We start from the raw sequence: 25,574 nt of genomic DNA, 5'->3' as shown, positions 1-25,574 counted from the left end.
AGAACTTAAGAAGTTTGCCCCCTATTCTTCCCTTAGTTATCTGCTTTGGAAAACTTCATCCGTTTTTAAGACTACCAAATCTACATATCTAGCTCTAACCTGTGTTGTTAGATTCCAAGTTTCCAGCTACATATAATTCATTTCCACTTGGATAGCCTGATTCACTTGAAACTTAGTAGCATGTTGAAAACAGAATTGATCCCTGCCCCCTTCAAAACTGCTATCTCTTCTTTAATTCTATTACTACTGTCAAACTGAGCATTTTTGTGATTACTCTGATTCGATGCTGCCTAGTAATGAAATCTATATCACTTCTTATCTCCTTTCCTTGTTCTTTAGACAGTAGGCAAATGCAATCAGGACATAGTCAAGATTTTACCTTATTGCCATTTGCTTTAAGGTATCATCTTCAGCAACACATTATATCTAAATACAGTAATCATTTGCGTTATCATCTAATTCATTCTTATTGGATACCTGTTATATGCAAAATATATTATTTTCCTGCTCCCTAGACTCACAGTTTCTGAGTTATATTTGACTCTCTCCCTTATGTCTAATGTTTTACCACATCTTATTCATTTTTCTTTTGATATCTCTTAAGACTTTCCCTCACGCCTGGGTTATTGAGGTAGCCATCTTGTTGATCTCTCTTCCTCCAGGTTCCTCCTTTCTTAACCATCCTGCATACAGCTGTTGGAATAGCATTCCTCAAAAACTTTACATCCTGACATTCCATGTAATGATTCCCTACTGCCAGGATTTCGGATCTAAACTCCTGTCTTCTCTAGCCTCATCTTTTGTAGATCCCTAATTTAGCCCCTTTGTTTTAGTCAAACTAACCCATTTGCTATCCACTGTATGAACCTTGCTCTGGGCCTTGATAACTCTGGGTCTTGACACATGCCATTTCATTCATATGGAATTCATGTGTTTTTCCCCTACCAATTCATGTATCTTTAGGCCTACGTTTAGGAAGCCTTCTCTGACCATTTCCACATACCACTTAATTTCTCTATTGTGTCTACATACAAAATCCAAATTTTGCATAGTGCCTGCAATATAACATACTCATTTTGTATTTTATTATGCTATACTTATAAATAGAATGATTTTTTAAAAAAGATAATTGATTTTTAGCCATTTTTTGGACACAGGACTTCGTGAGAATGGATTTTACCAGCTAGATCTCTTGTAGAGTGTTGGTATTGGTAGCCCAGGTAATATTAAGTATTGTTTGTTGCTTGGAGGGGAGGTATATCAAGGATTAGAGTCTTGCCTCAGCCTCTTATGAGTATGTCATATTAGACTTTCAATTTCTTTTGCTATTTTCCAGCTTGTTATCTTAGGTCAGTGATGCAGGAATGCTGGCTAGTGAAGCAGGACAACTGCCACCAACGAATCAGACTGCCACATTTAGAAGCAGTAGTGATAGGACGTGGTCCAGAGACCAAGATAACCGATAAGAAATGTTCACGACAACAAGGTAAGTAGTGGCTACAACTAGTGTAAAGAGATTCTTATATCACCTGATGACGGCAGGGTCAGGTTGAGAAGTATCAAGTTAAGAAGAGTTGATAGTGTTGGAAAATCCTGTGCTGGCTTCCAAAAGAGTACCCAGTTGTGGAGCTTTTTCACATGTGCCTGGTTACAGTTTATTCCCAGTTCCATAAGCGTAGGGATGTGGCACTTTTCCTTTATCCCATGATTATGGGACTGATTTCAGTTGCCCCTTCCCTTAAAGACAGATAAAGACATAGGTTTCAGATTCCCATTGTGATGAAAAAGATGAGCTATAAGGTGACCACAGGCTGTAAATGAGCATAGGAGGTTGAGTAAATAATGACTAAGGTGGGTGGGGGTCTTAGCTCTTGAGATTGTATCCTTTGCTACCTAGTTTCTAACCTCATCAATTGACTTAAATTGCCCTCTTTAAAGTAACAGTCTTTACACAAATTTTTTAAAATTTCATTTAACAAAAATCTATTTTCTTTCCTTTTTATCTTTGTTCCCTTCATTGAAAAAGAAAGAAAAACAAAACCATTATAATAAATCTTTATAGTCAAGCAAAACAAATTCCTGCATTGGCTATGTTTAGAAATGTCTTGTTTATGGCTTCATCTGCACCCTGATTCTATCACTTCCTATCAGGAAATAGATACTTTGGTTGGTCGTGAGTCCTCTGGAATTACAGTTGATCATTGTATCGATCAAAGTTATTAAGTCTTTCAAAGTTCAGCATCAATGTGGCAAGCCTCTGAGAACTGAGGAATATCAGGAGAACTGAACCAACCCAGGTCAGAAATGAGGCAAAGCAAAACCCCCAGACCTTTTCCACATGGATTGTTGTTGAGCTGTGCCTCCCCTGTCTTGTACTTATGAAACTGATTTTTGAACCAAAGGATAGGATGTTACCTGTATTATTTCTCTTAAATTTTATCCTGTTAGGAGATCCAAACTGTAGAAGACATTGAAAACCATGCAAAGAGCTCCAAATGTTATTACCAGAGAAGTAATAGAACCAAATATGCAAATGACAGATGAATCTGACAGCAGTCTGTAGGATGGATTAGTAAGTGGAGACTGGAGGTGGAAAGACCTGTAAGGAGACTATTGCAATAGTCTATGTGGGTAGTAATTAGGTCTTATACTTCACATGTGTCAAACATTTATTAAGCATTTACTCTGGGCCAGGTACCGTTTGGAAAACAAGAGGTGTGATTAAGGTGAAAAAGACTTCAGACATGTATGTATCTCAGGGCACTGGTCACTGTCAGGCCTCTGGGGTCACTCTCTCTCCTGGATCATGCAAACCTGCATCTCACAGCAAGGCAGCATCAACCTGTCGAGGGGTGAGATGAGCCAAGTTCCACTCTTTATTGAGGGCAGATGACCTGCAGAGGATTTTGAGAGTTTTGCCAGGACAGCTTGTTAAACAAGTCTGCCTCCCATGGTGTTGGTTTCCCAGTACCGTTAGTCTTGCTGTCAAGTGCTAATGACATGCCCATCAACTACCTGTTCCCAAATCCTTATCTCGAGTCCTGAGCATCCCTACTTCTCCCTACACCACCTTGTACCCAGTTTGCCCATCTTTCAGGTTTTTCTGATCTGTGCTGGAGATTGTGTTGGAAACAGGAGGGGAAGGGGATTGAGGGCACTCTCCCCAGTGAGAGGAGCAGCAATGCCTCTTTCTTAGTAGTGTGGGACAGAAGGAAGAGAGGGATTGGGGGATGATGCTGGGAAGTTGAGGAAGGGCACTCCCAGTGACTCCAGTGTTCTCAGCCATGTTTAAAATGCTATTTGGAGTGTGGGGAGCCTAAGGAGAGGGGAAAGGGTTTGGACCAGCCCTTGTGGAATTGAAACTAGAAACAGTGATGAGAAGGCCCTGTGGCTGCCTCCACAGAGAAGCTTCTGGGCAACACCAAAGCATTGTAAGAAATAGCTGATGTATGCTGATAGTGATCCAGTGACCAGCTCATCCTGATCGTTAGCAGTGAGTATACAGCAGCAGTAAAGGATGGACAGATTCTCAGGACATTCTCTGATGAGCTAACAGCCTACACAAGAGAGCCCTTGTCATTTCTTTTGAATCCATCTATGGTACTAGTTTGCTTAAAAACTAGAGATAAACCTTTTGCTTTAAGCAGACACATTGTGTTGTGATGTACTAGAAAGAGGGCTTAGAGTCAGCTAACGATGTCTGAATCTCAGTTCTGTCATTACTTATCTGTATGACCTTGAGCAAGTTACTCTTGACCTCTCTGGGCCTCATCTGTAAGAAAAATAAAGCTGGCTTATATATAGCACTTTATACTTGTTAATTTATTGGAGCCTCACAACAACCCTCTGAGGTAGGTTCTCTCTTTTTCCTCATTTTACAGATAAGAAAACTAAGGCCAAGAGAGTTTAATGACTTGCCAGAAGTCACATAGCTAGTTTGAAGAGTTAGTGAGATCAAACTCGGGTCTTCTGGCTTTCAAGTACAGCACTCCAACTTGGGATAGGACCAGGTGAGCTCGAAGGGAGCTTCCATCTCTAAAGCTCGGGTCCTATGATCTCATCAAATGATCCAGGGGGCTGGCAGTGAGTCTTATTAATAAGGTGATGCTCCGTGGAGACTGCATGTGTACTATTCATAAATAAGGTACAAAATCAATACCTTCTCACTCCATGACCTCTCAGTAGAGGGAAGAATCAATCATTTGACAGTCCCATAGACACCCACTGGACACTACTTCTCCACTAAAGATCTTAACAACTGATAAGAAGTGTGCCATAATATTTTTATGATATGTAGTAGCCTATTCTCTGAACCATTTCTTTCCTTAGGTTTCAGTATTAAACATTTTACATACCTCTTTCATTACTGGAAACCAATGGTATATCCTGAGATTTGGATAAATGAAAAACGTAGTTTCAGAGAAATATTAGCAGTAGATGACATGAGTGTTTATAATGCTAATTACCTGCCTCAAAATTGTGAGATTCTGGAACAGATTATTCTGTTCTTCACGTTGTTTTTCTGTGCCATGGAGTACGTAGGCTTTTTCAGTAGAGAATAACAATGTCCCATTTATGGTAGAACCTCAGGGTTCTAGAATCAAAGGTTTGGTTTTTTTAAAGGAACACTGCTGTCTTATGGGATTTCCTTAACCTGGGGAAATTTGGCCAAGTGCTACAAACACTGCTAGGCCCCTGAATGGAAAAGTATTTGTTAATCACTAACTGTGTACAAAGTACTGTACTAAGTGCTGGGGATACAAATAGAAAAGTAGGACAGTTGCTACCCTCAAGGAGCTTACATTCTAATAGGAGGAGTCAACATTCATTGGAGGCTTCAGCTTTAGGATAGATAGGAAGGCTCTGTAGAGTACCAAACCACATGGTAATAATTTTAATTTGATGTTGATGAAAACCATGTCTGTTTCTGAGGTTGAACATTTGATAGTGCCAGAGACTTTGGAAAGAACTTTCTTTTCTCAGTTTTTAGTAGCTGTGGCTGCTAAGGAAGGCAGCACTTGTAATAGCAGTTGCCAGGCTGCATCTCCATATGGGTGGCTTCCATGAATGATGGCTTCAGGAACTGGATTGGAAGCAGAGTCAGTGTTCTAGGGGTTGATGCTATTCCTCAGGTTTTTGGGTATAGGTTCCTGGGCTTTATCTGTTAGGGTATGAGAATAGGTAGTGGCACAATGAAATCAACAGAGCATTGTTTTTCATTGGAGCAGCCTTTTGTTACCCTGAAAAACTGTCATGTAAGCTTTTGGGCCTATGTCTCTTGGGTCCTTCAGCCAACATTATAAATTCTGAAGCTGTCTACTTGTGCCAACATTAAAAAGACTTCAAAAGACTTATGGAGGCCTTAAGAAAATGGTGATTGTGCAGGCTTCCCATTTGGGAGGTGATTTGGGGAAGCCTTATGGGACCACATTGAGTCATGTTTCATGTCCAGTGCTTTTGATTTAAGTTTTGTTGCCCTTTGGAGTTGCCTTCATTTATATAATTGTAGTATTGAAGGTCGCTGAGAATAGGACCTGGAGCAGGGGAGTTCCCAGTGCCCTAATATAGTGTCTTTCACTTGGCTTTCTTAAGATTTTCCTTTTTCTTTCCTCCAGGAAGAGTAGGAAAAACTTGCATTTTTAGAGTATTAATTTTCTTTTTTAATCTTTTTCAGTACAGTTGAAAGCGGAATGCAATAAGGGTTATGTCAAAGTAAAGCAGGTACGTGATTGGTTTCCTTGGGTTTATTTAGCATTTTGTTTTTGTTAAATCTTTTTAAATTTAATTTTTTTTATTAACTAGTTTTGTTTTAACAAATTATACAGAATCCCAGGGTCCTCAGTATTGAATCCCTTACAGTATACAAGCCCTTAAAATAATTAAAGAAAACAATATAAAACAGTAAGCCAATAGTACCTACAACCTTAGACTTTGGTTATTTTTCATTTCGTTATAAGAAAGATTAGTTTCATAAATTAGTACTAACATTGTCCAGTGCTTTTGATTTAAGTTTTGTTGCCCTTTGGAGTTGCCTTCATTTATATAATTGTAGTATTGAAAGTCACTGAGAATAAGACCTGGAGCAGGGGAGTTCCCAGTGCCCTAATATAGTGTCTTTCACTTGGTTTTTTTAAATATTTGTTGAATTGAATATGGTTCTGCTTTGTTCATTCTGTTCTCCTAATATGCTTTACCATCAAACAATCATTTATTAAGTACTTTGCCAGGCACTGGATTATGTTCTAAGGATTCAGATATATAGAATGACACCATCCCTACCCCCAAGGTGCTTGCATTTTACATGTTCACACATTGATACATGTTCACAGATAAGAAAGTTATAGAATGTATGTAAGATAATTACACAGTGATTTGGGGGAGTGGGGGACACATAAGGGAGATCAGGAAAGCCTTTTGAAGGAGGTGGCCCTTGGTCAGAGCTTTAAGGAAAACTCAAGATTCTAAGTGGTGCAGGTGAATAGGAGAAGATTCTAGGCCAGAGGGACAGACAGACAGATAGCCTGTGCAAAAGCACAGAGGTAGTGTGTGGTGATCCGCAAATTGACCAGTTTGTCTGGAGCCTGCCAGTGTGTGAAGGGTAGTAATGTGTAATCAACAAGAAAGATAGCCTGGGGTCAGATTGTGAAGGGTTTTAAATACCAAACAGGGGGGTTTGTGTTTATCCCAAAGGGTAATGGGGAGCCATTGAAGCTTTTTTTCAAGAGGGGAGTCAGTCCTAACAGTAAATCAAACCAAAGTATGAATTCTTTGTTCTATTATGAAGAAACGCTTTCCCTTCAGGGTGGTTAGAATTGCATGTGTATGTGGAATGGATGGTAAGCTAGAAAAGTCTTGAGGCGAACCCTTTATTAGTGGTATGGAAGAGGATGTTGGCTGGATCTAGAGAAAGTAAAGGGAGCTGGTAGCGAATAAGGTAGGGAGGTGAATCGGCCAAGTTGCTTATTGGTCTGACCTAGGCTTGCAAACATGGTAGGTAAATGTACCAGTTCTGTTCTGTACTCTTGAGGTTTGTTTTATTTTATATTATTTTCCTTAGTTGCCAGTAAATTTCTCTTTAAGAATCCAGCCTCTCGGAGTGTGTCTTGGATAAGCTAAGGGGAAAAAAAGGGGTGGCTGTACTGAAGCTCGAAGCATATTAATGATGACAGTGGAGAGACGAAGAAGGGCTTGCCACCCTAATAACTCTTGGTATCCCAGCCAATAAGGATAGAATATGGGAAAAGAAGAAAACTTCGCAAAGTCCTATTTTCCTATAGTAGTCTTAGTTCGGCTACATTTAAAAGTTTCTCCTTTGGTGCAAAAAGATTTTGGATTTCAAATAACCATCTTAAAAACGAACTTCTGGAAGCCATTCCTCTAATTAGGGGCTTCTATTAACAGAGGAGAGCACATATGCATGTGCCCCTAAAAATCCTTTCCATTTTTGCTGCACTGCATCAGATTTGCTTAAGCTTCTTGGCAAAGAAAAGACTTCTTTTACCTTAATCTGAACCCTGAGTTGGACATTCTCCCAGTCATTGGACATAGCCCCAGAACATTTAATATGCCTCTCACTCTGTCCAAGCCAAGCAGTTTATTTGGCTAGGGAAGGCAGTATTGTAAGCTAGTTCCCCGTACCTGGGAAACAGTAGTTATTTCCTAAGTGTTGTGTAATCCTGAAGAAGAAGCCCCATCCTTTCCTTACCATCCACCTCCCCGCTTCTCCATCTCTGCCCCCTCAGTTTTCTCTTTGTTATGCTCAGAGGCTGTTCGAATAGACTGCAATATGAGAATAAGAGACAGTTCCCTAAAGTCAGGTTATCATGTTTCTAATAAAATCTGTGAGTTAAGAATATGGCAAGTATACCCGTAAATGTAAAGCACTATATAAATGTATGTTGTCACTCTTATTCTCTAGGAAGTTGTTTGAAATTTACCCTAACTGCATTGGTCCATCTGCTAGTTATTTCTCACTTTAAATTATTTTCCTTCAATACCCTTTCTACCACCCTTACATCCTGCTGGTTTTTGTTGTTGGTTTTGTTTCTTTTTTTTTAACCTGATCTATGACTTCATCAGTGTAGGGAGCTCCAGGTAAAAAAATTCTTCTACCAATACAGATTGGCACCTACTCTTCAACTTCTAGTCTTAGAGAATTCCTGGGGACATTAAGAGGCCAAATGACCAGTGGCACACAGCCAGTACATGTAAGAAGTGGGACTTGACCTCAGCCCTTCCTGATTCCAAGGCTAACTATCAATCCACTCTGCTATGCTCTTTCTCCTCCTCTCTTCCTTCCTAAATATCAGAGAGTCCTGTCTTATGTCCACTCTTATTCTTATTTCTTGGTCTTCCTTATCTGTTGGATCAGGATCTATGTTGAAATATAGCAGCATGTGATACCTGGCTTTTTTTTTTTTTTAAGCTTATCTCCATCTCTTTTCCTGGAAGGTAAGGGAGTTGTCCTAGAAGGACTACAGTTCTGAGGACAAGTAAAAAACTGAAATAACCTCAGGTAGCAGTTGGTTTTAGATAGAGGCCCTTTCAGATTTAAACTAATAAATTTTAAATCAACAAGTCTTTCCCTTCCTTTTTGTATCCTCCCTGTTGCCTATCCTCTTTCCTTTTTTGATATAAACTTTGATTTCTAGGGAGTAGCTCTATAACTTTAGTTTTGTTTTTTGTTTTTTGTTTTTTTAAATAAAAGTTCATTGTTTAGGTTTAGAAATTTTTTCTTCTTCTCTCTATTGTCAGAAAGTTCTGGTAAATGCAACACAGGTATATTTGTATCTCTTAGGAAACTCCCAGTGTTTCTTTCTTTCATAGATGGGAGTCAATCCAACCAGTGTTGACTCAGTAATTATTGGGAAAGACCAGGAGGCAACGCTAAAGCCAGGACAGATTCTCTACATTGTGAATGAACTTTACCCTTACACTGTACAATTTGTAGAAGAAACTGAGACACCCGTCCTAGGAAGAGAAAGGAAGAGGAAGAGGTCTGGTGACAATAACCAGAATGAAAAGGGTGAGGACAATAAAGCAGAAAAGGTGGTGGAAATGGAGCCCTTGGACCATTCAGAGCGTACTTCAATTCATAAGCCAAGCAACGCCAAATCTACCGAAGCCCTCAAAAAAGGTGACAGTACTTCCAGCAAAAAGGTGAATGGATAGAGGTAACTTGATAGTGATGACAAGAATGTTACTTGCTCATGGCAAGAAAATCTTTGGGTTTTTCCCTCTAATTGTGAAAATAAGTATTTTTTTCCCATGAAGATTAAACATGGGAGTGGAGATTTTATTTTTATTTGTTCTGTGGATACAGTTTGTTTTGACATAGGCACATCCCAGCAAAAACACAAAGCCCCCGCAAAATACATTCTAAAAGAATGAAAGAAAACCACCTGATAGTGATTTTTATGATAGCACATCGCCTCTTCCACTTTTTAAGCATCCCATTTATTAATGGAAAGAAAGGATGTATGCTTTATTGTCCGTTGTATTTGAGCTGTTTTGTTGCTGTTCAGCATCGTGTTCATTTATGTTATTGCTATTATATCTAATGTTCTTTTGGCTCTGCTTTCTTCATTTGGCACACTTCATGCAAAGCTGCCCATGTTTTTCTAAATTCTTATTTGTTGTTTCTTACAACACAGTATTCCATTATCTTCATAAACTACAATTTCCTTAGCCATTCCCCAGATGTTGGTCACATGATTGTTTTAAAAAAAATTTTATTGATGTTTTCTGTTTCTTACATCACCATGGTATCCCGTGTGTCTCTCCCCCTCTTGAGAGCCATCCTCTATGACAGATAGCATTTTTTAGAGAGAGAGGGGAAAAAAAAGTCAGCATAACTGATCGATACAGTGAGAAAGTCTGAAAACATGTTCAATGTGTAACACCTGTGAACTTTCCATTTCCATAAAGGGGTGGGTTGAAGGTGTCTTCTCATAATCTCTTCATTTGAGTCCCTCTTGATCATTATAATTTTGTTGCATTTACTTTTGACTTTCTGGTATGTAGTTGTTCTTTCCATTTACATTGTTGTAGTTACTGTGAATATTGTTTTCTTGGCTCTGCTCATATAGATCTTTCCATGCTTCTCTTTTTATCATTTCTTACACCACTTATCTATTACATTCTTGTACTATAGTTTTTTTAGCCATTCCCCAGTTAATGGGCATCTATTTTGTTTCCGATTTTCAAAAAAAGGTGCTGCTATAAATATTTTGGAGTTTATGCGGACTTAAGACCATTAATGGAATCTCTGGTTCAAAGTGTATGGAATCACTTTATTTGCATAATTCCAAATTGCTTTTCAAAATGGTCGTACCATTAACTTAACAACTCCACCAGCATGTATTAGTGTGCCTATCTTTCCACAACCCCTCCAGCATTGACTGTTGTTATTTTTTGTCATTTTGCCCATTTGCAGGGTGTGAGGTGAAACCTCAGGGTTGTTTTGATTTTATTTCTTTTATTATTAGTGATTTGGAGCCTTCTTCCATGTTGTGGAATATTTTGCAATTCTTCTTTTGAGAACTACTTATTCATATCCTTTGACTGTTTATCTATTGGGGAATGGCTATTAGCCATATATATTAATCATTTATATATTAGATACCAAACTTTTAGCCAAGATATTTGATACAAAGATTTTTTCCCCATTTGACCACTTTCTTTTCCTAGAAGCATCAATGTTGTCTGTGAAGAAGCTTTTCAATTTCATGAGTTCACAGTTTTAAAAAAATTCTTTAAAATAATTTTTATTAAATAAAAATTAAAATAGTGTTTATTGAGAGTACTTATTTTTGTATAGCTTATATTTCTCAGTGTATCTCTCCCTTTTCCCTCCCAAAGAGCCATTTCTTAAAAAAAGAAGAAAAAGTAACCAGCACCTAGAAAAAAGAACACCTGACATTATATACCATGTCCATACCCATGATACTTCATTTTAGTCACTTAGCGTGATTACAAGTTGATTTTCAGCATAGTTGGCCCAATTCACAGCTCTACCACAAATGCATTAGTAGATCATGTAGTTTGTTTACAGAGTTTTGCCATTACAAATAGTGTTGCCATGAATATTTTTATCACAGTTCTTTTCTTGTTGTCAGTTACCATCTTGGGATATAAACCCAGTAGCATTGCTTGGGTCAGAGGGTATGATTGATTTAGAAACTTTTCTTTCATAATTCCAAATTGTTTTTCAGAGCAGTTGGTTCAAGTTACAGTTGAGCAATAATGAATTAGCAGGTCTAGTTCCCCATAGTCCTTTCACCATTGGATTTTTACATCTTTTACCAGTCTTTAGACATTTGATGGGTATGAGGTGATCTCTCAGAATTTTTTTAAATTTGCATTTATCCGATTATCAGGGATTTTGAACAGTCTATTGGAGGGTGGTTTGCTTTTCTTTTGAAATTTTTCATATCCTTTGAAATGGTCAGGTTTAAAAACAGGATAATGGCATAATTGAAGTTTCCATTTTACATAGAATTTCAGATTTTTTTTTCATAAGGTATTATATACTATTAAGATTAGTTTAAAATGTGTTAATAAATTTTGTTTAGATTCAACAGGTTCTTCTTTTTTTTAAATTAATTTATTTTGATTTATCAACAATCACTTCCATAAGCTTTTGAGTTTTAAATTTTTCTTCCCCTCTCTCCCCACAATGGCACGCAATCTGATATGTTGTTTAAATGTGGGAATTTAACGAGAAAGAAAATAATATTTGTGATTGCTAATTTTTACCTTTTTATGAACATAAATGAGAAGCTTTTGTGACAGAAGAATGCTTACTGGTAGAACAGACTAGAAATCCAGTGTTTACTAGAAATTTGCTAACAGACAAACTTGTGTTGTTGTGAGGAAGGAAAGGTCTTTGTAAACCCTGTTATTATGATCTAATGTGAACATAGTCCTCTTTTATACCATAGACATCTTTTGGACATTGGAGTCAAGGTTTGAAGATTTCTATGCATGACCCCAAAATGCAGGTAAGATGAAGCACTATATTTGAAATATTTTTAATTCTTTTCAGAAATAACCAACTCTCAAGGCCATATCTATACTACCAGTGGAATAGAGTGGTGAGAAAAGTGAGTTTTCCAGGTCTGTAGAACTTCTTAGAGGAAAAGCTGTTCCCTTGGCGTATTTTGTGTGTGTGTGTATGCGCACGCGCATGAGCGTGCACACACATCACATACCTTAAGAACCCTATTAAGAAAGTTGTATGTTAATATATCATGATGCATGTTTAAAGAGCCAGTCATTGCATTTTGACTATTAATGGAATTTTTTATGTTGGTTGTCTTCCGTGTGAATAATAACAAAACATTTTTTATAAAGGGCTTCCAGATTTGTTTTAATTTAGAAAATTTTATCTTATTTTTATTAATGCTTTTTGTTTTTATATCACATTCATTTCAGAATACATTCCTCCTCTGCTTAGACACCTATCTCTTGTAGCAAAGATTTTTTCAAAAGAGGGAAAACAGTTCTTCAAAGCTAATAAACACGTTTCCCTTGCAACTCTTCTCTAGGGCCCACCTTGTTCATTGTTATCACAGAATGTTGTTTCATTTTGTATTATTTCAATTTATATTGTATACATAACGACTAGATTATTGTAAATGGAAAGGACAGATTCATTTTAAATTGCATTCCTATAGTGAAAAACTTTTTGACTCTGGCGTGTGTGTGTGCGCGTGCGCGCGCTCGCGCCCCGACACCCGCGCACACAAACAGAAAGTCCCTCTCCTTAGAAAGCTACTTTTTAGTGATCTTGAGTCCACCCCACCCAGGGTCTTAGAGGGGACTGGAGTCGTATGTGAGAGGCTAACATGGAGAGGTAACATGTCGATTGGCTCCAGGCAGAATCCACTAGTAAATGAGAAATCGTGTTTCTTTGTGTTATGTTTTTGTATTCTTTGTATTCTCTTCTCTTCACTAGGTTTACAAAGATGACCAGGTGGTTGTGATTAATGACAAATATCCCAAAGCTCGACACCACTGGCTTGTGTTACCATGGATCTCCCTTTCCACCTTGAAGAATCTAAACCAGCAACATGAAGAGCTTCTCAAACATATGCATGCCATAGGAGAAAAGATGATTGAAGAGTGTGTGGATTCTAAGCACCTGCAGTTTCGGCTGGGTTATCACGCTGTTCCTAGCATGAGGTAAGACTTTCCTATAGTGCTGGGTACCATTTAGTTCAACTGAATATTGTACCATCAGGATGAGTTTCTGATCCCTGGCTACAGTTTAGGCGTATTTAGTGTCAGCTTTTTGAGAATTAGCCCCACTAAGTAGAGAGAGAGCCCCATCACTAATATTCTGGCCATTTGGTGATGAATTATTTGGTCATGGCAACCCGTAAAACAGAAATATGCAAAATGGGACACTCCCTGTGCAGCCCTTTCTGATTCTACAATGAGAGGAGTAGAATTGCAGCAGAGGAGTCACAGGGCGTGAAGAATTTCTCTATTCGTAGACCATTTATAAACTTTAACTCAGCTATGGGTACTCTCAATGTGAGATCCTTAACCAGTGACCAGTGAGTGAACATATTCCAGAAAAATTGAATTCAATTCAGTAAACATTTATTAAGCACCTGCTATGTGCCAGGCACTGTGCTAAGTGCTGGGGATACACATAAGAAAAAGACAGACCCTGCCCTCCAGGAGCTTGCAATCTGATGGGGGGAAGACAGCACGAAAAGGAAGGCTTCAAAGGTGGGAGGAGACAGCAGGCAGTACTCAGCACAAGGGCATCTTATTCCATGAAGTTGAAGCAGGGCAGATATGCAGGTGCAAAGCAGAGTCAGCTGGAAGTTCAGTTTCTGCTCTTTATAAAGGAAGACTTTGGGAGGAGTTTGATCCTCTGCCCTCGAACCCTGCAAGCAGAGGCAATAGAGGAGGCACCATGATGGTGAGCGAATTTTGTCAGTCTGGATGCTTTCACCAAAGGCAAAACTGGAAGTTGGAAGGGGAACCCCTAACCTCTCCTCAGAGAGGCAAATAAAGGATTTGACAGAGTTGGTTTTGTTGGGTATCCAGAGACAATAATCCACATTCCATGGGATGTTTGGTCATCTCACATTGCCATACTTATCATAAACATCCGAATGAAAATACTTGTAGGGGGCAGCTAGGTGACGCAGTGGATAGAGCACTGACTCTGGAGTCAGGAGGAACTGAGTTCAAATCCAGCCTCAGACCAAACACTTGACACTTACTAGCTGTGTGACCCTGGGCAAGTCACTTAACCCCAATTGCCTCACCCCACATCCCCACCGCCCAAAAAAAAAGAAAGAAAAAGAAAATACTTTATTTTATGTACCATCATCTGTTGCAGAGGATGAGAGTCTACACAGAACTCAGTAAGACCTACTAAAGTATGTGAGCATATACTTGGCTACACAGTGACTTCAATGCCAAGATGGGATGGGGGTGGATGGCAGGAAAACGTTGTCAAATATGGCTCGGGAATAAGAAGCGGAGTCCCTGTGCAGGGAGTAAGCTTTGTCTCCTGCTGCTTTGACAGGCCAGGGCCCCTCCCTCTCTTCCCGAGCTGGCTTTCTGTTCCCTGGCCTCTCCACTCACAACACCTGGGAGTTCTTGGCAGTCTTCTTGGGCAGTTTTGGACCAGAGGGAATCATTGCTGCTTCTCTTTGGGTTTTTTCATCATTATTCCTTCTGGTTCATCTTTACAACTTCATTGGAGTATTTGAAGGAGAGCTGAGTCCCTCCAGGTCTGACGGGGTGAAGAACCTGCGGCCTCGAGGCCGCATGTGGCCCTGAGGGTCCTCAAGTGCAGCCCTTTGACTGAATCCACACTTTACAGAGCAAATCCCCTTCAGAAAAGGATTTGTTCTGCAGAACTTGGACTCAGCCTTCTGACTGAGGGGATTTGTTCTGTGAAGTTTGGATTCAGTCAAAGGGCTGCACCTGAGGACCTACAAGGCCACTTGTGGTCTCGAGGCTGCAGGTTCCCCACCCCTGTATCTAGGACCTTTCCCATTTCCACCTTGCCTAGAAATACACTAAGCGTCTTCTGCTCCTGGAGCACTCTGCTCTCTCATCTCTGCCTCTTATTTTCTGTGACTTCTTTCACAATTTAATTCCAACTTCCGCAGGAGCTCTTTCTCAATCCCCTCAGCTGCCCAGAGGAGCTTTTCCTCTTAGATTGCTTTGTGTCTGCCAGGTATATAGCTGTTTACATGTTGCCTTTCCCATTGGAATGGAAGCTTCTTGAGATTAGTGACTAATTTTTGTTTTTCTTTGTCTCCACAGCTTAGCATAGTGCCGGTCAATTAGTGTGTGCTTAATAGGTGGTTGTTGACTGATCTCTCTTCTGAAATTATGGTCATTACATATCTCTTCTGAAATTATGGTCATTACACTGATCAGAGTTCTGAATTTTTTCAGTTTTCCTTTATATTATTGTGGTTAGAATAGTATACGTTATTTTGATTCTGCTTATTTCTTTCAACATCAGTTCATAAATGTCTTCCTGGGGCAGCTAGGTGGCGCAGTGGATAAAGCACCGACCTTGAACTCAGGAGGACCTGAGTTCAAATGCAGCCTCAGACCAGACACTTGACACTAGCTGTGTGACCCTGGGCAAGTCACTAAACCCCAATTGCCTCACACACACACAAAAAAATCTTCCTAAGTGTCTCTGAATTCTTCATATTCATCAGTTTTTTATAGCACAATAGTATTCATGCTGATTTTAAAGAAACCATTGAAGTACTAGAAAATAATGAGGAAGTTAGGTGGTATAGTAGGTAGAGGATTGGATTTGGAATCAGGAAGATTTGAAGTTTGAGTCCTTCCTCAAACACAAGCTGTGTGATGCTGAACAAATCACTTTTCTCAGCCATAGCTTCTTCATCTAGAAAATGTGGATAATAATAACAGCACCCACTTCACAGGGTTGTTGTGAAAATTAAATGAGATAACATATGCAAAGTGTTTTCCAAACATAGTCGTCATTTTAAACTTCTTAAAACTGCACTTAAAACAACTTTTTCTTCATCATTTTTTCACCCTTTCCCCCATGTAGCCACGTGCATCTTCATGTTATCAGTCAGGATTTTGATTCTCCTTGCCTCAAGAATAAAAAACACTGGAATTCTTTCAATACAGACTACTTCATTGAGTCACAAGGTAAACAACTTTTCTTTCTTTTTTTTTTTTTTTAAAAACATTTGTTTGATTTTCCTATTTTATTATATCCCTGAATTAAGTCATAATATAGATCTCCCCCTACTAAGAACATCTTCTGATTTCTCTGGATAAACTATCATAACAACCCCCACGGACTGTCCAGATATTTGGGTTGGTCTTGAATTTTTTGAATGTTTGAAAGAAATGAACCATCTGCTGGGAGGTGGACTTCTTTCATTACACAGATCTGGCAGGTGTGGAGTAGCTGTTACATTTTGTTTGGAAAGAGGTAACCGATACTCACTCAGCAGATTTTCTGCAGCCTGTCAGTGGTCGTCTCTCTCTTCTGTCACATTGTTAGCTAGATCCTTTTGGAGGTAATACTGCTAGCAGGGAAGAGGTATTCATAAGTTTCTGAGGTTAACTTGATCTGTGGTTGCATATAAATGTCTGTGGATTTACTGTTGTTTTGCTTTTCTTAGATATTTTCTCTGTCACTAGGATGGATAATCAAAAATTGGCTGTAGTTTGAATAGTGTACCAGAAGGGAAATAACATTTATGGTTAGAGTAGAAAGATCGTTAGTCACATGAACTCTAGAGCAGAGCCAGTTCAGGAAAGCTCAATCCCTTTTCAGACTGTTCCTTCTTTTTTCTTATCCTTCCAATCTGAAAGGAAGACTTTTTGGTACTTCATTTTTCTTCTTGTTTAGAATTTAAGCCTTGCTTCAGTGAGGGTGGAAGAAATTATTATTATATATTGTCCTCTGCTCTTGAGATCATTTGCCCAGAGGTCAGCCTTCTCCCATCATCGTCTTATATGACTCAGATGCCTTCCCCCACTATCTCCTCCTTCTCCCCTCTCCCAAGTAGCGATGTGCCCCTTCTCATTGCCAGGTCAAACCCATTTACGTGGATAAATGATCCCGGTCACTTTTTCCAACAGATTTCCACCTCTTATTAGCCCCACAATTTCTCCCCCTCTACTGCCTATAAACATGCCTATGTCTCCCTTATCCTCAAAAAACCCTCACTTAATATTTCCATCACCAATAACTATTGTCCCATATTTCTTTTCTTTTTTTGTGGCTAAACTCAGTGAGAAGGCTGCTTACAATTCATACGTTCACTCTCTTTCCTCTCTCTTTTCTCTCACTGTCTTCTTAACTCTGTAGTCTGGCTTTCAGCCTCATCATTGCACTAAAACTACTCTCTTCAAAGTTACTGATGTTCTTTTAATTGCCAAATCTAGTGACCTCTTCTCATTCTTCCCCTCCTGACCTCTTTGCAGTCTTTGACACTGCTAGTCAACCTCTTCTTCCTGAAACTCTTTTCTCTCTAAGTTCTTATGACACTGCTTTCTCCTGGTTTTCCTCCTACCTCTCTGACCATTCCTAAGTCTCCTTTGCTGGATCTGTATCCAGGTCACACCCTCCACTGTGGGTATTTACCAGGGCTCTGTCTTGGTTTTCTTCCTCTACTCTTTTACATGGTGATCTCATTGGCTTCCGTAGGTTCGATTATCATCTCCATGTAGATGATTCTCAGAAATACACACACACACACACACACACAATTTATTGGACATTTTGTGCTGGATATCTCCTAGACAATTTAAACTCAACATGTCCAAAATTGAACTCATTATCTTTCCCACTAAATCCTCCCCTCTTCCTAACTTCCCTATTACTCTTGAGGACACCACGTTCCTCCCAGGGGAAAGGAAGGGAACGAGCATTTGTTAAGCACCTACTGTGTGCCAGGGACTATGCTAAGCGCTTTACAGATATTTTCTCTTTTGGTCCTCACAACAACCCTGGGAATTAGATACTATTGTTATTCCCATTTTACAGTCCAGAAAACAGCTTTTAAATAATTTGCCCAGGGTCACACAGCTGGTAAGTATCTGAGATAGATTTGAACTCAAGTCGTCCTGACTCCTGCTCAGTGCTCTGTCCACTGTACCGCCTAGCTGCCATGTGACTCCATGACTCTGCACTCTCCCTCCCCCATAGCCATTCTGTTTTTAAATCCTGTTGATTCTACCTTTGTAATATCTCAGGTATTTGCCTCCCTCTCTCCTCTGACCCTGCTGCTAACCATGGTACAAGCTCTCATCGCCTCAGCCTAAACTGAGTCTGCAGGTGGGGTCTCCCTGCCATGAATCTCTTCCCACTCCAGTCTCTTCTCCACTTAGCAATCAAAGTGATCTTCCTAAGGTACAAGTTTGACCACGTCACCCCTCTCTTCAATAAACTCCATTGGCTCCTTATCACTTCCAGTATCACATATAAAATCCTCTGGCTTTTATAACCCTCCAAACTTGACCTCTTCCTACCTTTGCAGTCTTCTTACGTGTTACTCTGTGACCCAGTGATGTGGGCCTTTCCATCCCCCACCTCAGGGCATTTTCACTGGCTATCTCCCATACTGGGATGCTCTCCCTCCCTTCCCTCGTTCTAGACTAAAATCTCACCTTCTGTAAGAAACTTTTCCCACTGAGATTACTTAGAATTTATCATATAATTTTTGTACATAGTCATTTACGCGTTATCTCCCCCATCTGATTGTAGCTCATTGAAGTCAGGGACACTTCTTGCTTTACTCTGTATCCTCAGCACTCAGTATAATTCCTGGCACATAGGAAGCACTTAATAATTGCTTGCTGACTTGAGTTGACTACCTTGTCCCTTACTACAAGCTTTGCATTGAAAAGGTTGCAATTAGGAACTGTCTTTTGCCCAATTCTTAGGACATTAAAAAAGTTTTTAACTGATATCTTTTTGTATTTTGCATCACTACGACATCTTCCAATATCCTTTTCTCTCTTCCCTCCCAGAGAGCCATTCCATATAACAATATTTTTTAAAAAAGAAAAGATAAAAATCAGCAAAACCAATCAATACATCAAAGTCTGAAAACATGCAATGTTCCATACCCATGGACCTTCCAACTCTATAAAGTGATGGGACAGGAATTTTCTTATATTTCTCCTGCAGGGTCAAACTTGTTCTTTGTAATTTTGCAACATTCACTTTTCATTGTTTTGTGGTGGTTCTTTCCCTTTATATTGTTGTCATTGTACATATTGTTTTCTTTTTTTTTCCTATTTTAAAATTTAATTTTATTTATTTGTCTTTAAATTTTATTTATTTTTAACACTTTTAAAAAATTTTGAGTTCCGAATTCTTTCCCTCCCTCCAGCACTTCCAACAACAGTTGAGAAGGCAAGCAGTATATCAATTATATATCTACATCCACTTAAAACCAGAGCTCAAGAGCTTCTACTGATGGTTTCCTTTTCTTGTCAGATAGAGGCAACAATTAGTTCAAAGCAAAGGCATTCAATGGGGGGGAAAAACCCATAGTAAGAAAAGTTGCAATGGAACATTCTTTACTTATAAAATAGGGTATAATCTTGCACAGAACATACACCATCTGGTATGCAAAGAAATCATTCTTTATTTTTTTTCATTTTATTTTATTTTTAATTTTTAGGCAGTTGGGGTTAAGTGACTTGCCCGAGGTCACACAGCTAGGAAGTGTCCACTGCACCACCTAGCTGCCCCAAAATCATTCTTTAGAGGCACATATGTAGGGAGCATGGCCAGGGCAGATGAGTGGTTGGGTAATTCACACTTCTACCCTCTAGCATCTTTCTTACGGTGATGTCATTTCACCGCTTTTCCTGGTTCTATTCCTCTCTGGGTGTGATCTCTTTGTTTTTCTGCTTATCTCTGCTGGCTTTATGATGATTACTGATCATGTAGTTTTAGCTGGGTACCACTTAGCTGGTCTTGTGATTGCTACTGGGTGTGGTAGTCTTTGCTGCGTGTAGTCACTTTTGGGCATTGTTTCCCGCTACCAACTTCTGGGCTCAGTTACTTGCTATCCATCTTGGCTCCAGTCTGCTGGAGAATAGTGGCTAGCAGCTTGGGTGTAGCCTTTTGATTGAATCCAAGTTTTATAGAACAAGTCCTTTTATTAAGGGGATTTGTTCTGTGAAGTTTGGATTCAGTGAAAGGGCTGCACTTGAGGACCTAGAGGGCCACATGTAGCCTTGAGGCTGCAGGTTCTCCACCCCGGCTCTCAGTAAGGGTAGACTGATAATTCTACAGCCATAGCCATTGCATCTAGCTAACAAAAACCCTTTTGCGTGCTGTCAGGTTAAGATTAAGTTTTCCTTTTAACTCCCATGTCTGAAAGAGATGGTAGCACTCTGTTACAGAGCATTATCTAATATAGAGTTAGATATTTCCAACACACTTTCTGGTTTAGCACACAAATAAATTTGAGTCAAAGCAAAAGGTAAGCTAAGGTTAATTGTTCTCTATTTTCCTAGTCCTCATTCTTGCCTTTGGCATCCATATTTGTGGCCCAGTAGCTTTGGTATTGTATTTTGGCTAGCAAACAAAAAACAAAAAAACCTTTCTCCTTCTTTGCATGTAAAGAAAAAAATAGACTGGGATGGCAGATTTCAAGTCTAGGGTTTTGTAGAGTTGTCTAGGATACTTTAATCATACTATAAGAGTTAGAGTTACTGACTAGAGGAGTCCATACCACTGGCCAGAGAGGAGATAGAGATGAGGTAGGACTCTTTTCTGCCAAAGTCAGGACAACACCTGACAGGTTAAGGTGGCAATGATTATGTTTTGTGTTGTTTTTTAATTTTTTTACAGCCAAAGACAAGGTTTATTAGAACATCCATTGAATTGGGCAGACTTCTCAGGAGTCTGAACATTAGTAAGCTATTGGCTAGATTGTAAGAATCTAAGCAGTGGCTAGATTATAAGAATCTAAGCATCTTAATGGAGACAAGATAGACCTTATATACAGAAAGACTGTGGGAGGGATCCAGGAGTGGTCAAGTAGTCTATGAGGTAATATCTAGGAGTGGCCAAGTAGTCAATGAGGTAATAGAATTCTGGGGAAATGGAGCCTAGGTGAGACCAAGGGTGGGATGTGGCCTGGGGCCATAGGGAGGCAAGACAATGGAGGGCCAGACTAGGTCTAGGATAACAGAATTGGGGGATTGGGGGATTGGGTGTAGCCAAAACTACCTGGAATCATGGCCTCAGGGGAATGCCAGAGGTCTCCTTGATTAAGTGGGAGAATTCAAGGACAGTCCAAAGGTTTTCTAGGGCCCATAGACAAATGGAGCCCAAATTGGGACAAAGGCCTCACTTTGGGCCCATACCCCATCATTCCCCCCTCAAAGAAATGGGACCCAAATTCTTTTGGGGTAAAAGGCAATGGTCTCAGCTTCTGAAACTGCTTCCTGCTGGCAAGGGGCGTAGAGCTGTCCCTGCCTCAAGGGGGTCCCAAAGAGAGGTTGACTGGAACCGAGCACAGGCTGCATCCAGGGAACGATGGGGGGACATTGGCTGGTACTCGCTGTTACCAACTGTAGGTGAATGGCCTGTAGTCTGGAAGACACAAATCTGACAGAAAAGACTGCAGGGCCCATATATAAAGCGGGGGCTAGATTTAGGGCCCAACTTTGAGAGGAAAAAACATCCTTAGCTCTGTTTGGATTCAGATAATTCAATTTTCCAACCATGCAATATCAAACCCACCTCATAGCCAGACTCAGGAATAGCCAGGTGGGTAACATTCTCTTTCAAAGGAACATAATGGGGAAACTGAGCCAGGAGGATCCCATCTTAGACTGAAGCTAAAATTGTCCTCTCAGCTTTTCCTGATGCTGACTTCCCACCAGTATCACCTTCTCTGAGTAGCTTGTGGCATTTCTCTCAGATGGAGGATTATTGATTATCGATGGATTATGACCCATCAGACAACTCAAAATAAAATCCTATGAGCTTTTACCTCAAACAGCAAGTTTTACTAATCAGAGCTTAGGAAAAACTTGTCCAGGATTTACATCTCAAACTTAAATTTGTCCGGTGTGAAAAGCCAATCATTAGAAATTCCTATACACTTGCAAATTCTCAGCAAGCCATACATAACCCAAACAAACTTTTTGGCTAGTTTACACGTTAAAACAATAACCAACAATAGCTAAATTATTTTAGTGGTAACCAAATTATGAAAAGTTGCTTGACATAACTGATACAGAAAGTTCACCAATTTGAAACTTGAAACAAACCCATTACCAATCAGATGACTTCAGTTTTGTTAAATGCACTTCCAAATTACTTTACACAGAGAATCAGCATCTCATCATTAACAGTTAAAACTACAAATTTAAAAGAGCATGCTTACCCAAGTTCAGAGGCCAGTTTCTTTACCTTGAGCAGGATGTGCTGAACCTGGGTGATGCTTCCAGGCAAAGGTTGCCCTAGAGGCCTAGGCCATTGCCTTGGGGGGAGGGGCACACTAGGTGGGGGAGGGTGAAATCAAAAGTGCGGGGTAAAGGGTGAAACTCTCTTCTCCTATGAGTAGGATTAACAGATACCCTCTTGACTCAAGGGAAGGGAGTGAGAGAAAGGAGTGACCAGGGTTGTAAGGAGTAGTTTCAAAATTCCTTAATGATCAAGCACAAAACTTCCAGAATCTGCCAAGATACTTTTAGCTGTTCTAACTTTCCCTGTAACCTCCTTGAAGGGGGATTCAGAGGTGCAGAAGGAAGGGAGTAAGCAAGCCTCAGGGAACCAAAAAGCAGCTACAGTTTTTCCCCAATCCTCTAGCACCAAGAAAACTGATGGAATTGGGCATATACTTCCGGGTAGGGCGTCCGTCCTTGTCCTCTGTGCTGCAGAAAGTGTACCCAGGTTCATGGCCTCAAACTGACCCAGTGGACCAAGAACCTGAGAGTGTCAGGCCGAGTGCAAGACAGCCTCGTAACTGTCTGTCTGAAAAGCACCTCTGAGCCTTGGTGCTTAGAGAGCAACCCCAACTGCAGAGCAAGAAAGGGAGGGAGAGGAGGCTTACATACCTTCCAGTCATGGCTGGAGAAGAACTTGGGGTTAGGCAGTTTCCCCGTACGGGTCACCAAAATGATGCGGTTTAGGGGTCCTGGGACCCCAAAATCACATCATGCGGATCCTGCCCGAAAGAATTCGAACCAAGCCTTCTTTCAGCCAAAGACAAGGTTAATTAGAACATCCATCATATTGGGCAGACCCTTAAGGAGTCTGAACATTAGTAAGCTATTGGCTAGATTATAAGAATCTAAGCCTAATTTTTATTTTTAGTTTTCAGCATTCACTTCCATAAGGTTTTGAGTTTTACATTTTCTCCCCTTCTTTTTCTTCCCCCCTCCCCAAGATGGTGTGCAATCTAATATAAGTTCTACTTATACATTCATATTAAGCATATTTTCACATTAGTCATGACGTATAGAATTAGAATTAATAGGAGGAACCCTGAGAAAGAAGAAATAAAACAACAAAAGATAAAGAGAGCAAATAGTATGCTTCCATCTGCATTCAGACTCCATGGTTCTTTTTCTGAATGTGGATAGCATTTTCCATCATGAGTCTTTTGAAGTTGTCTTAGATCTTTGCATTGCTGAGAAGAGCCAAATCTATCAAAGTCAGTCATCACACAGTGTAGCTATTACTGTGTACAATGTTCTCCTGGTTCTGCTCATTTCACTCAGCATCAGTTCATATAAGTCTTTCCAGGTTTTTCTAAAGTCTGCCTGCTCATCATTTCTTTTATAGCACAATAGTATTCCATTACATTCATATACCACCACTTGTTCAGCCATTCCCCAGTTGATGGGCATCCCCTCAATTTCCAATTCTTTGCTACCACAAAAGGAGCTGCTATAAATATTTTTGTACATGTGGGTCCATTTCATGTTTTTATGATCTCTTTGGGATGCAAACTTAGAAGTGGTGTTACTGGATCAAAGAGTATGCACAATTTTGTAGCCCTTTGGGCATAGTTCCAGATTGCTCTCCAAAATGGCTAGATCAGTTCACAACTCCACCAATAATGCATTAGTGTTCCAATTTTCCCACATCTTCTCCCATTTTGTTTTCTTGTCTCTGCTTACTTCACTTTGCATCAGTTCATGTAAGACTTTCCATGCCTCTCTTTATTCATCATATTCATTTTTTTTTACAGCTCAGTAATATTCCATTACGTTTATGTACCATAATTTGTTTAGCTATTCCTCAGTCAGTGGATATCTACTTCATTACTAATTCTTTGCTACCACGAAAAGTGCTGCTATAAATATTTTGGTGTCAATGAGGACTTTGTTCTTATCAGTGACCTCCTTGGGGTATAAATCTAGTAATAGCCTTTCTGGGTCAAAGGGAATTAATTTTCGTAATTCCAAATTGCCTTCCAAAATGGTTGTAATGATTCACAGCTCCATCAGCACTGAAGTGAGGTGTGTCTTTTCATATTCCCTCCAACATTGATTATTTCTGACTTTTGTCATGTTTGCCAGTTGTCAGGGTATGAAGTAAAACCTCAGGGTTGTTTTGTTGCCTATCTTTTATTATTAGTGATTTTTAAGATTTTTTTCAATTTCTTAGTCGCTTGCACTTTTTCTTTTGAAAACTGTTCATATCTTTTGAAACCTTTATGGAAAGCCATTGGGGAATGGCTTTTAGATAGATACATAGATAGATGGGCTGATAATTATTTTTCTCATATGGCTGTTTCCATTCTTATTGTAGATGCATTAATTTTGTTTGTTCAGAAGCTTTTGTTTCATGTAATCAAAATTATTTCAACATCTGTAATTTTGTCTCTCTCCTGTTTGGTCAAAGATGTATGTTCTGTGTAGGGTATTTTAATGTACAGTAACATAATATATCATAATGAAATTTCATCTCCTGCAGTAGAAGACATGAAAGTGTAGAAGCAAGCCAGGTTTATTTTTTTCTTATGTGAAATCTAGTATCCACTGAGTAGATTCCAAAAAAATGACACTATACTTAGAAGTTACTTAGTTCAGTTACCTGAACCTCTTCTGTTTATCCTATTGAGAGTAGTCTAAATCTCTCTTTTTTCCCTCTACAGATGTAATAAAAATGATCCAGAAAGATGGAAAAGTGACTGTTCCAGAAGGAACATCTGACCTTTTGAAGCTACCACTGCGTTGTCATATATGCAAGGAGCAGCAGCCCACCATCCCCCAGTTGAAAGATCATCTCAGGAAACATGGACCAAAGTGATTTTGTTAAACTTATCACTTTTAAGAAATAGAAGAACTAGTACTTGTTTAATTAAAATGAATCATTTTTTAAAATGCCATGCCTTATTCTTCCCACCATGAAAGTGGATGTTTAGTCACATTTCCAGGTTAAGAATTTACATATGCCAATAATGGATTGAGATCAGCTAGGTGTTGCAGTAGATAGAGCACTAGGCCTGGAGTCCGGAAGATCTGAGTCCAGATCTGGCCTCAAGTACTTATTAGCTGTGTGATCTTGAGAAAGTCATTTAACCCCCATTTGCTTTAGTTCCTCA

At 39.5% G+C, this 25,574-nt stretch overlaps 1 protein-coding gene across 2 annotated transcripts in view; it reads left to right on the top strand.

The window, feature by feature from the left end:
* The window catches only part of APTX (aprataxin), a 30,774-nt gene extending 5,421 nt beyond the window's left edge, over window positions 1-25,353 (top strand). For both annotated transcript variants that reach the window (XM_027859069.1, XM_027859068.1), the window contains exons 2-8: window positions 1,337-1,486; window positions 5,675-5,721; window positions 8,827-9,159; window positions 11,943-12,002; window positions 12,959-13,185; window positions 16,076-16,179; window positions 25,125-25,353. In XM_027859069.1, the coding sequence (XP_027714870.1) occupies window positions 1,357-1,486; window positions 5,675-5,721; window positions 8,827-9,159; window positions 11,943-12,002; window positions 12,959-13,185; window positions 16,076-16,179; window positions 25,125-25,279 (1,056 nt within the window). In that variant the 5' untranslated portion in view covers window positions 1,337-1,356 and the 3' untranslated portion in view covers window positions 25,280-25,353. The remainder of the gene's footprint in view (window positions 1-1,336; window positions 1,487-5,674; window positions 5,722-8,826; window positions 9,160-11,942; window positions 12,003-12,958; window positions 13,186-16,075; window positions 16,180-25,124) is intronic.
* Window positions 25,354-25,574: the final 221 nt, after the last annotated feature.

The sequence above is a fragment of the Vombatus ursinus genome, unplaced genomic scaffold (assembly GCF_900497805.2).
Source record: "Vombatus ursinus unplaced genomic scaffold, bare-nosed wombat genome assembly UNPS02014158.1, whole genome shotgun sequence".
NCBI classification, from domain to species: domain Eukaryota; kingdom Metazoa; phylum Chordata; class Mammalia; order Diprotodontia; family Vombatidae; genus Vombatus; species Vombatus ursinus.
Note: the sequence above shows the minus strand (reverse complement) of the source record. Positions and strands in the feature narration are given on the sequence as shown.